Source organism: Cebus imitator, unplaced genomic scaffold, assembly GCF_001604975.1.
Source record: "Cebus imitator isolate Cc_AM_T3 unplaced genomic scaffold, Cebus_imitator-1.0 Scaffold118, whole genome shotgun sequence".
Classification (NCBI taxonomy): domain Eukaryota; kingdom Metazoa; phylum Chordata; class Mammalia; order Primates; family Cebidae; genus Cebus; species Cebus imitator.
Window position 1 is genome coordinate 326643 of NW_016107433.1, and position 12346 is coordinate 338988.

At 52.3% G+C, this 12346-nt stretch overlaps 1 protein-coding gene across 2 annotated transcripts in view; it reads left to right on the forward strand.

The window, feature by feature from the left end:
- The window catches only part of LOC108311715 (carboxylesterase 3), a 50785-nt gene extending 39883 nt beyond the window's left edge, over positions 1–10902 (forward strand). For both annotated transcript variants that reach the window (XM_017539238.2, XM_037742264.1), the window contains 12 exons: positions 1727–1868; positions 1951–2084; positions 2346–2499; positions 4121–4225; positions 4307–4411; positions 4566–4604; positions 5160–5300; positions 5849–5929; positions 6328–6481; positions 7530–7658; positions 7883–7955; positions 10143–10902. In XM_017539238.2, the coding sequence (XP_017394727.1) occupies positions 1727–1868; positions 1951–2084; positions 2346–2499; positions 4121–4225; positions 4307–4411; positions 4566–4604; positions 5160–5300; positions 5849–5929; positions 6328–6481; positions 7530–7658; positions 7883–7955; positions 10143–10311 (1426 nt within the window). In that variant the 3' untranslated portion in view covers positions 10312–10902. The remainder of the gene's footprint in view (positions 1–1726; positions 1869–1950; positions 2085–2345; positions 2500–4120; positions 4226–4306; positions 4412–4565; positions 4605–5159; positions 5301–5848; positions 5930–6327; positions 6482–7529; positions 7659–7882; positions 7956–10142) is intronic.
- The last annotated feature ends 1444 nt before the right edge of the window (positions 10903–12346 follow it).

Consider the following 12346-nt stretch of genomic DNA (forward strand, 5'->3'; position numbering starts at 1 on the left):
AGCATTCTAATACCATGTTAGCTGTCACCAAGAAGTCAATCAAGGAAGACCAAAAGCAATCTGTAGAGACACAGATGCTGGTACCTTGGAGAAACTGGGAGTGGAAGGGAAGATAGCCTGTTAAAAAGTTTGGCCTGAGGGAAAGAGAGGTGGGATAGTTGCTCAGAATGCGGGTGGGGGTGGACAGGTTTGGCTCGAGGAGTGTTGGAGTGCTGTAGGGAAGGACTGGTGAAAGGGAGCAGGTGATGCTCTAGGAACACGCTGGGCTAGGACAAGAGCAGAAGGGACCAGAGGAACAGGCAAGGTAAACAGGATGTCCTGCATCCAGTCAAATGGTCTAGGCCCAGCTGTTAATGAGAATAGCTGCCTAGGGGTTGGGCCAGCACGGAGAAAAGGTGAGGTGACCGGAGAGCCCATACTCTGAACATACCCCAAATGTCCACACAGTATAAGGCACTGGGCTGGGTGCCAGGACTCAGATGAATTTACCTCCATTCCTCCCCTTGGGAAGCGCATGGTCACTTGGGGAGAAAAACAGCCAACTGAAATAATTCCAACCAGGACACTGTCAACAGCGGACAGGAGGCCGGGCACTGTGGCTCACATTTGTAATTCCAGCAGTTTGGAAGACTGAGATGGGCAGATCACTTGAGGCCAGGAGTTCGAGACCAGCCTGGCCAACATAGTGAAACCCACCTCAACTGGGCATGATGGTGCATGCCTACAGTCCCAGCAACTTGGGAGATTGCAGCAGGCGAATCGCTTGAACCTAGGAGGCAGAGGTTGCAGTGAGCCAAGATCGTGCCACTGCACTCCAGCCTGGGCAACAGAGCAAGACACTGTCTCCAAAAAAAAAAAAAAAAGAAAAAGTGGACAGGACTTCTGGAGGCACAGAAGAGGAAATGACCAGCAGAGGGGATACCACTTGAGCTTGGCTTTAAACATGAATAGGAGTTTGCTGGGCAGAGCAGAAGACATTTGCTCCAGAGCACTGAAGCCCAGGTACTTGGAGGTGGGAGGCAAAGGGCCACATGTATCTGCAGCAAAGGGTGGCTGGGATGGAGATGGCTGGTTGGAAAGGAAGGCCTGGGTCCTCTGGGATTCTGAACTGTATCCTGAGGACAGTGGAGAGCCAGGGAAGATTTTTGTTGATTTGTTTGTTTTTATTGGTATATCATAGTTATACATATTAGGGAAGATTTGAAGAGGAGTAACATAGACCTCCGGAGTGTGGCCGAGGAGTGGTGGGAGTGTCAAGAGGCTTGGGTACTGTCCAGACCAGAGACCGTGATGGCCTTGACATCCCCCCAGAGATGGGGATGGAGGGGAGGGACCGTATTCCAGAGCTGTTTGGGAGGCAGAAGGGAGACTGAGGGGAGAGTGGGGCATGAAAGACAGGGAGGTGTCCAGGGCAGGCAGGTTCCTGCCTTGACGGCACCAACAAGGTCTCCCACAGGAGCAGGAATCTCTCCCCAGGCATACCCACAGAGCGAGGTGCCAGGCAGGGAGGGGATGGTTCCTGAGAGGCCAACCTGCCTCCCAGTCCTGGGCCCTAGGGCTGGCGGAGGCCTCCCGGACACGGACACGCACGCACATGCACACGCACAGACGCTGTCTGGATTTTGCTTTGGGTTCTGTCCCCTCACTGCGGACCCTGGGTTGAAACCCATCACCCCGCGGCCGCCGCCGCCACTGCGCGCGGCCCACGCGCACCTGGTGCCCGCAGGTGCCTGCAGGAGTCCTGGGGCCAGATGGCCTCCATGTACGTCAACATACGGAAACGGTACAAGTTGCTGAGCTTCAGCGAGGACTGTCTGTACCTGAACGTGTACGCGCCAGTGCACGAGCCCGGGGACGCCCCGCTGCCGGTGAGTGCCAGGTCTCCCACGCCAGTTATCCCACCGCCGCCCACCGCCCCTCCCCGCTCAGGACCCGGCCTTCCTTGCCCAGGTGATGGTCTGGTTCCCGGGAGGCGCCTTCGTCGTGGGCGCCGCGTCTTCGTACGAGGGCTCTTACTTGGCCGCCCGCGAGAAAGTGGTGCTGGTGTTTCTGCAGTACAGGCTCGGTGTCTTCGGTTTCCTGAGGTGGCGGGGCAGGGACCCTCCGGGACCGCAGCTTGGGGCGGCAAGGCGAGGACTGGGTGGGAAGGGAGGACGGGGCCTGGGCGGGGTCGCCGCTCCGTACTGTCTGCAGGGCGCGAGCTAACTCCAAGGAAGTGGGTGTGGTCGCAGGACTGGGTTTTAGAGGGGCAAGGCTGGGCTGGGTTGCGGGGAGCCCAGGAAGGCAGCCCTACGCACCTCAACTCTCGAGGCCCGGGACCCTGACAGTGAACCTTGCACGCCCAGCACGGGCGACAGCCATGCGCGCGGGAACTGGGGGCTGCTGGACCAGATGGCAGCTCTGCGCTGGGTGCAGGAGAACATCGCGGCCTTCGCGGGAGACCCAGGAAATGTGACCCTGTTCGGCCAGTCGGCGGGAGCCATGTGCATCTCAGGACTGGTGAGAGCAATGCCCAGACGGATTCAGCACAGACTTAGGCTCCTCCGTTCCCACAAATGTATCCTCCACTGAACAGGCCAAGTGCAGATTTGCGTGTATAACAACATGCCTGTCACAGACCTGCCCTCACCCCTGCCAAAGGGACCGCCCCTCACAGCCAAGGATGTCTTCTCTGTTCAGCTATATCACTGATGAGAAAACCAAGCCCCAGGAAGGGCAGTGCTGAGGCTTGGGGTAATCAGCAAATCTAGGTGCTTGCCAGCACCTCCTGCCCCTCCGAATTCCCCCAGAACTCTATCCCCTGAACAGAGCCCATCATCTGCCCACTGGGCAAGGCCATGACCTCACACCAGGCCTAGAAGCCAGGGACATGAGTTGGACACAGGGCTTTGTCCCTGACTCCTGTGTGACTGCTGACCTGGGATGTAACCTAAGGTGCCCTGTGAGGGGCACATGGCTGGGAAGTGAACACATCACACAGGGCCTTGCTGGCCACAGTCATAATAATACTCAACACTTGTGCACTTTCTGTGTGCCAGGCATTCTCCTAAGCACCTATGTGTCATCATCCATGTAATTCCTTCACCAGTCCAAAAAGAAAAGTGCTGTTGTCCCCATTCTACAGATAAAGAAACGAAGGCCCAGAGAATTAAGCAACTTTATCCAAACTTCACTAAAAAGCAAGGAAAGCTTTTTTTTCCTTGCTTTTTAGTGAAGTTTTGTTGTTGTTTTTTGTTTTTTTGGTTTTTTTGAGACAGAGTTTCACTCTTGCTGCCCAGGCTGGACTGCAATGGCGCTTCGGCTCACTGCAACCTCTGCCTCCTGGGTTCAAGCAATTCTCCAAAGCAGGGAAAGATTTTAAGCAGCAAAGTGACACACTCAGATGTCCATTTAGAGAGAAGTCTCAGCCTGCTGCATGCGACTGGGTTGGCAAGAAACAGGAACAGAGACTTGGAGAGCTACTGGGAGGGGCAGGGATAGGATACAGTATATCCCAGGAGAGATCATGAGGGCTGGCTCTAAAGCAGGGGCAGGAAAGATGGAGAGTACAGGATGACTCAGCATGATGCAGGAGGCCATATGGACAGCACTAGGGCAGCTGGGGTGTGGGAATAAGCAGAGATAGGGAAGGCCCCTGGGGCTGGGGGATGATGTGGGGTAAGGGATGCCACCCAAACAGGGATTGGCTGGAGAAGGTTTGGGGAACATGAAGTATGAGGTATCCAAGGGACAGGATGGGAGGCCCTAGATGTATTTGTTCCCCAAACTTGGGCAATGGAGAGAGGCCAAGAGCTGTCAGCATAGGTAACAAGCTGGGGAAACCATGAGGTCCCTTCTACCTATTCCTGATTTCTAGCCCCAAAGCAGAGGGAGACACCTTTCCCACACCAGCAGATTTCCTCCCACAATCTCACATCCCCTCTGGGGCCCACTGCACAGACCAGAGGCAGAGAGACCACTGGCTTTAGGTCTAGGACATCACCCCAGGTCACTTGACTCCCTCCCAGATGCATGCCCTTCCTGGCTTCACTCAGGCTGCCTGCCCATGGCCAGATGCCCAGAACAGCCCAGGTGTCCCTACTTGGGCATCTCATGGGTGGCTTCCTCCCCATCCTTGCAGATGATGTCACCCCTAGCCTCAGGTCTCTTCCATCGGGCCATTACCCAGAGTGGCACTGCATTATTCAAACTTTTCATCACTCCTAACCCGCTGAAAGTGGCCAAGGTGAGTGCCTCTCCTTCCCCAGGGCTCAGCAAGGAGGGGCAGGATGGAAGCACCCCTGAGTATCCCTTCTTCTCTCTCTAGAAGGTTGCCCACCTGGCTGGATGCAACCACAACAGCACACAGATCCTGGTAAACTGCCTAAGGGCACTATCAGGGGCCAAGGTCATGCGTGTGTCCGAGAAGATGGTAGGTAGAACATTTCAGCCGCCTGACCTGGCTGCCTGAAGGCCATCCTCCTATCCTGTTACCCAGCCACCTCCAACTACTTCCCCAGGGACCCTATCTCAAGAGCACACTGGGGAGACTTCCTTTAACTCTGAACCCTTCCTCTCCCCTCCAGAGATTCTTCCAGTTGAATTTCCAGAAAGACCCTGAAGAGGTAATCTGGTCACATTCTGCAATTTGAGTATTTATTGAACACCTACTATGTGCCAGGCACTTGGGATACTTAGGAAATTGTTCAGGCCAACATCCCTTCCCTAGTGGAGCTGATGTTCCAGTGGGGAAGGACAATAAACCCTATAAACAAATACATTATCTACCTCCTTAGAAGGTGATAAGTGAATAGCAAGGAATGGAGAGGCTAAAGGGGGGTTGGGCATCTTGGGAGGTGTGGGCTCTTAAATAGAATGGATGGGGGATAGGGCAGGACTCACTGAAGGGACTCACTGAAGTGACATTTAGCAAAGATTTTCAAGAGGTGACGAAGTGAGCTATACAGATACCAGCAGTAAGCATCCCAAGTCCACGTAGCTTGGTCCTGCCTATCCTGCTCCCCTCCCACCCTCATCCTCCTGGGGCTCACCATGCCAGCCCCAGCATTTTCCCAATCAAAGAGCCTAGGCTAGAGCAGCCTCTGAAGGGGTACCCATGGTCGCAGGGACCCTGGGAGGATACTCGAGAAGACTGGCTGGAAATGCCCTTTGCCTTGTAGACTATCTGGCTCATGAGCCCTGTGGTGGATGGTGTGGTGTTGCCAGATGACCCCTTGGTGCTCCTGACCCAGGGGCAGATTTCATCTGTGCCCTACCTTCTGGGTGTCAACAACCTGGAGTTCAATTGGCTCGTGCCTTATGTAAGTGAGTAGGAGTTCAATTGGCTCTTGCCTTACGTGAGTACCACAGTGGAGGCAGGGAAGGATGCCTCTTGGACGGTGCTGGGCACCAGGTCAGATGCCAGTAGCCCCTCTGGGGATGCCCATATGTTTGGGAGCCTCCTGTAGTCCCTGTACAGTGAGAACTGGCCAGGAATGATGGAGGGGAAGAAGGGAGAAGTGTGGCCTGTTGGAGGTTTGAGGGCCCCAAATTCATGGGTTATGATGCTCATACCCAAGCCTCTAGGCAACTGCAAATCCTGAATCCCTCCCTTGCTCCTGGGTCAGGGTAGATGCCCCAACTCAGGATGGACCGCTGCTCGGTACTGCTTCAGCTCTGGCCCAGGTGGTAGTGATGGGCAGGATGGGAGCGGGGGGCAAGAGAGAGTCACGGGCCCTTCCTGTGCTGTGTGCTCTGTCTGAGAACTCATCATTAGATGGGCAAGACCCTTGGGGCCTTTGTGGCTCTGGCCAGAATCCCTCCTAATGCCCAGGCCTGACCCACACCGGGGTCCTTGTCTCGTGAACAGATCATGAAGTTCCCGCTAAACCGGCAGGTGATGAAAAAGGAAACCATCGCCAGGATGCTGTGGAGTACCCGCACCCTGTTGGTGAGGGGCCCAGCTGACAGGGGTACTCAGTTTGGACAGGGCTGACCCCACCCTTTTTTAACCTAGTAGCTTCTCTTTGCAAAGGGGCTTGCAGCCAGGGTAAGGATCTTTCTCAGAGGGCCTGGGGTTTGGTGTGGAATCAGATGGCTGCTTTGGTGTGGGATCAGATGGCTGCTTATAGGTAAGGACCCCAGACACGCTCTGGGTCATAGGGGCAGTTATGTAGCAAAATCAGGGGTTACAATCAGCAGAGAGGGAAACTTTCCCAGGAAGCTCCCCTTTTTCACCCTCCCAGGCCAAAAACTCCTGGGGGGCTGAGCCTGGGTCCAAGTCACTGGTGGGCCCACCTCTGGCCCAGCTGGCACCAAGGCCTCAATAGGTATGGCCTCCCTATCCAGAATATCACCAAGGAGCAGATACCACTTGTGGTGGAGGAGTACCTGGACAACACCAATGAGCGTGACTGGAAGATGCTACGAAACCGTATGATGGACATAGTTGAAGATGCCGCTTTCGTGTATGCCACGCTGAAGACTGCTCACTACCACCGAGGTATGCAGGGTCCCCAAGAGTAGCCACACTGGCCCCATCCACTCTCTAGCTGTACTGTTTACCAACAGGGCTTATCAATGGCTCCCCTACCCTCTCTGTACTTCTGGGCTAGTATAGGATTCTAAGATAACACAGAGGAGGCAGCATGCTATCAACTATAAGAGGGGAAGGGCCCAGGCATGGTGGCTCACACCTGTAATCCCAGAACTTTTGGAGGCCAGGGTGGGTGGATCATTTGAGGTCAGTTCTAAACCAGCCTCACCAACATGGTGAAACCCTGTCTCTACTAAAAATACAAAAAAATTAGCCAGATGTTGGTGGCACATGCCTGTAGTATAGCATGTCCCAGCTACTTGGGAGGCCGAGGCAGGAGAATCACTTAAACCCGGGAGACAGAGGTTGCAGTGAGTTGAGATCACGCCACTGCACTCCAGCCTGGTCAACAGAGCGAGACTCCGTCTCAAAAAAAATAGATAGATAGATAGATAGAGATTTATATATGTATATACATTTAAATATATACATATATATTTATATGTGAGGAAGCACTTTTCCTTAGGAAGAAGGGCAGGAGATCACGTGATCCAGAGGAGCAGCCTGGGGTGGTCAGAGAAGGCTTCTGGCTGAGAGGAAACGCTTAGGGGCACCTTGAAAACCCAGGCTGACTAGGGCTTGGGGAACATGTGGGTGACAGGTTAAAGGTGGGGTTGGAGAATGCAGACACTGAAGACCCTTCAATGTGAGGCCAAGAAAGTTTCAGAACAGGGAAGAGGAAAGGCTTCCATGATTCTGGCCACAATCCTGTGAATTAGCTTTTAGTATTCTCAGTCTGCAGATAAGGAATTATTGACACAATTCAGAGAGGTGGAGCGGTTTGCCCTAGGTCACAGAGCAAATGAGTAGTACAGATAGGATTCAAGTCAGCCCCCTTGATTCTGAAGCCAAAGCTCTTTTTCCTGCTTGATGCAGGTGAGTGGGACACATGGGGTGGATGGGAAGCCTCAGCTGAGGCTTTTTCTGCAGCCCTCCTCAGTTTCCCTCTTCACAGATGCCAGCCTCCCTGTCTACCTGTATGAATTTGAGTGCTACGCTCGTGGAATGATAGTCAAACCCCGCACTGATGGGGCGGACCATGGGGATGAGATGTACTTCCTCTTTGGGGGCCCCTTCGCCACAGGTGCAAAGGCCTCACCTGACACCCCCACTGGGTGTCCAGTCCCCTACCTCTTTGTGCAGACCCACCCTCCATCAGCTGGCCACGGGGAGCTCCCCAGTTCCTAATCTGGGATGCTCTCCCAAATGAAAGTCTTCTGCTCTGGAGGCAGCAACAGCAGCAGGAGTAGGGTGGGATGTCAGCATCCCCTGCTCTGTCCAAAATGCCACATCCTATTCTGCCCCCAGGTCTTTCCATGGGTAACGAGAAGGCGCTTAGCCTCTGGATGATGAAATACTGGGCCAACTTTGCCCGCACAGGGTGAGTCTGCCCCCTGACATATCTGGGCATTCTACCTGCCCAGTGCTGGACCTGATAGCCAGCTGCTTCAGATATTTGCCCCAGCAAGTCCTACAGAAACTGCCCCCAGGCTGGGCAGGAACCGACTGCTCAGTCAGCCCCACCAGAGTGCCCCTTCCTCCTCAGCTTTCCCCAGTCATTCACCAGATCCTAAATATCTCTAGAATGTGTCCTTCTTGATTCTTGACCCACACTCTTCATTCACTCAAGCATTCCACAGTCATTCCCCACTGCTCTCTTTTGGGCCCAGCCCCGGTACTGGGAGCTGGAATTCAAGGAAGTTGTAGACATGAGCCCCATCCTCCAGCAGCTCACCACATAAAATCAGGAAATTACAAGCTGGCACACTGAGAGCTGTATTGGGGGAGCACAAGGCACTTTGAGAGCATAGAGGAGGTGTCTGGGCCAGCCTCGGGGGCAGGCGACATGTAAGGGGGACTTTGGCTAGCTTTGTGACTATTTTCTTAGAAACTCACTCTGTTACCTCAGGCTGGAGTGCAGTGGCACGATCCCGGCCCACTGCAACCTCCGCCTCCCAGGTTCAAGCAATTCTCCTGCCTCAGCCTCCTGAGTAGCTGGAATTACGGGCCCCTACCACCACGCCCAGCTAATTTTTGTATTTTCATAGAGACAGTGTTTTACTATGTTGGCCAGGCTGGTCTCCAACACCTGACCTCAAGCAATCCACCCACCTCAGCCTCCCAAAGTGCTGGGATTACAGGTGTGAGCCACCACACCTGACCTCTCCTTTCAATCCTTCCTCCTTATGACACTCAAAGTGTCTTTCTTTTTCTATTTTTTTAAAATTAATTAATTATTTATCTTTAAGACAGAGTCTTGCTCTGTTGCCTGGCCTGGAGTGCAGTGACACAACCTCAGCTCACTGCAACCTCCGCCTCCTGGATTCAAGCGATTCTCCTGCCTCGGCCTCCTGAGTAGCTGGAACTACAGGCGTGTGCCACAATGCCTGGCTATTTTTTGTATTTTTAGTTAGAGACGGGGTTTCGCCTTGTTACCGAGGCTTGAACTCCTGATCTCAGGCAATCCGCTCACCTTGGCCTTCCAAAGTGCTGGGATGACAGGCATGAACCACCACACCCAGCCATTCTTTTTTAAATTTTTTTGAGACAGGGTCTCACTCTGCTGCCTAGGCTGGAGTGGAGTGGTGCAATCACAGCTCACTGCAGCCTTGACCTCCCAGGCTCAAGCAATCCTCCCACTTCAGCCTCCCAAGTAGCTGGGACTACAGGCACACACCACCATGCCCGGCTAATTTTTGTATTTTGTAGAGATGGGGTCTTGCTATTTTGCCCAGGCTTGTCTCTAACTCCCGGGCTCAAGCAATCTTCTCACCTCAGCTTCCCAAAGTGCTGGGATTATAGGCATTAGCCACCACACCCAGCCTAAGGGGTCTTTCTGAAATAACATTTAACCATGTCACTCACCTGCTTAAAGCTCTTCATGGCTTCTCTGCCTCCAAGATAAAGTCCCAGCCCCTCAGCCTTACGTGAAAGGCCTTTCAAAATCTTTCCTATGTCATCTCCTTTCCACTTCCATCCCTTTCACACACAACCTGTTTTTACCTAACTCTTTATTTGTGCTTCCTCCAAAAGCCTTGGCCTTTCATTATTTATTTATTTATTTATTTATTTTTTGAGATGGAGTCTCGCTCTGTTACCCAGGCTGTAGTGCAGTGCTGCAATCTGGGCTCACTGCAACCTCTGCATCCCAGGTTCAAGCGATTCTCCCGCCTCAGCCTCCCGAGTAGCTGGGACTACAGGCAAGGTGCTCGAGCTAATATTTGTATTTTTAGTAGAGACGGGGTTTCACCATGTTGGCAAAGATGGTCTCGATCTCTTGACCCTGTGATCTGCCCACCTCAGCCTCCCAAAGTGTTGGGATTACAGGCGTGAGCCACCGCAACCGGCCACCTTGGTATTTTATATCAACCTGGGACATACTGTTTGCTCTGCCTGGAAGGCCCACCCCACTACACACTTTCCTACTCTTTCTTAAAGATCTAAGTATCATCTCCGTAAAGCCCTCGGAACCCCAACTCCCAAGGGCAAATTAAAGGAGGGAAGGGTGAGAGAAAGAAGCAAGATGAAGAGGAACAGAGATAATCCTCTCTTTTTCCCTTCTGGGCAGAAACCCCAATGATGGGAATGTGCCCTGCTGGCCACGCTACGACAAGGATGAAAAGTACCTGCAGCTGGATTTTACCACGAGTGTGGGCAAGAAGCTTAAGGAGAAGAAGATGGCTTTTTGGATGAGTTTGTACCGGTCTCAAAGATCTGAGAAGCAGAGGCAATTCTGAGGGCGGCTATGCAGGAAGGAGACAAAGAAGCATTTGCCCCACGACCCAGGCCCTGGGGAGACTGGCCATGGACATACCTGGGGACAAGAGTTCTGCCCACCCCAATTTAGAACATGCAGGAGCTCCCTGCTGCCTCCAGGCCAGAGCAAGAGCTTTTGCCTGTTATGTGGGGCCTGTACCACCCTCTCCAGCCTGACATCCCATGATGCCCCCTACCTCACTGTTGACATCCGGTTAGGCCAGGCCCTGTCAATACCATGCTGTGCCCAACTCTCCCGCCTCAGACAACCTTTTTTTTCCCTTCTTCAAATCCTCTCACCCTTCAGTGTCTCCTTGTAGCTCCTTCTTATGGGAGATCAACCCAGACTGCCACTGCCCCGTCCCTGCACCCAGCTTGGCATTTACCGTCCATCCTGCTCAACTTCGTGCCTGTCTGTTCATTGGCCTGGAGGCCTTGGGCAAGTTATCTATGACATGGAGCAAACTTTTGATAGTTTGAGATCTTCTCTCCCACCCACACTTATCTCCCTCAGGGCCACTTCAAAGTCTATGCACAGGGATGGTCTCAATAAAGAAGTGTTGATTTGACCTCAATGTCTATGTTGTCTCAATCTGAGCCCTGGGAGAAAGGGAGAATTGCTGCCTGTTTCTTAGCGGGCTGTGCCTGGATGCTACACTCAGTCAAGGGGTGCTACTGCAAAGTTGCCTGGGGTACAAAACACTTGGTCTCAAGTGCACCCCTGAGGACAGCAGGACAGCCACACCCCACACTCACTTGTCCATCAGCTTAGGTCTTAGTGCTGCATCCAGATTCCTCCGGCCTCTCCTGCAGCCCATGTTTATCTCAGCCTGTCCCAGTTTTTGTTTCGTTGTTTTGTGGGGTTTTTTTCTTTTTTTTTTTGAGATGGAGTCTCACTCTGTTGCCCAGGCTGGAGTGTAGTGGCACGATCTCAGCTCATTGCAACCTCCACCTCCCAGATTCAAGCAATTCTCCTGCCTCAGCCTCCGAGTAGCTAGGATTACAGGTACCTGCCACCAGGCCCAACTAATTTTTGTATTTTTAGTAGAAACGGGGTTTCACCATGTTGGTCAGGCTGGTCTTGATCTCCTGACCTCGTGATCCGCCCACCTCGGCCTCTTAAAATGCTGGAAATACAGGCATGAGCCACTGTGCCTTTTTTTTTTTTTTTTTTTTTTTTGAGATGGAGTTTTACTCTTGTCACCCAGGCTGAAGTACAATGACGCAATCTTGGTTCACAGCAACCTCTGCTTCCCGAGTTCAAGCGATTCTCTGCCTCAGCCTCCTGAGTAGCTGAGATTACTGTTGCCCACCACCGTGCCCAGCTAATTTTTGCATTTTTAGTAGAGATGGGGTTTCACCATGTTGACCAGGCTGGTCTCAAACTCCTGACCTCAGGTGATCTGCCCATCTCAGCCTCTCAGAGTGCTGGGATTACAGGCATGAGCAACCATGCCTGGCCATTGTGAGCTTTTTGGTGGTAAAATACACATAACAAATTTTACCATTTTAACTATATTTAAATGTTCAATAACATTTAGTACATCTACATCGTTGCACAACCATCACCACTATTCTATCTTTAGAACTTTTTCATCACTTAAACTGAAACTCTATACCCATTCAACAATGACTCCCTGTTATCCACTCTTCCTAGTCCCTGGGAACTCCTATTTTACTTTCTGTCTCTATGAACTTGGCTCTTCCAGGTACCTGATATAAGTAGAGTAATACAGTATTTGTCCTTTTGTGTCTGGCTTATTTCACTTAACATGATGTCTTCAAGGTTCATCATGCTGTAGCATGTATCAGAATTTCCTTCTGTTTTAAGGCTGGATAATATTCCATTGCTGGTATATACCACATTTTGTTTATCCATTCATCCATTGATGGGTATTTGGGTTCTTTCCACCTTTAGGCTATTGTGAATAATGCTGCTATGAACACTGGCATAGTGTCCCACAGTATTTTTGTCCCAAACTAGTGTGGATTAGGCCCTTTATTCTCAGAGGTTCC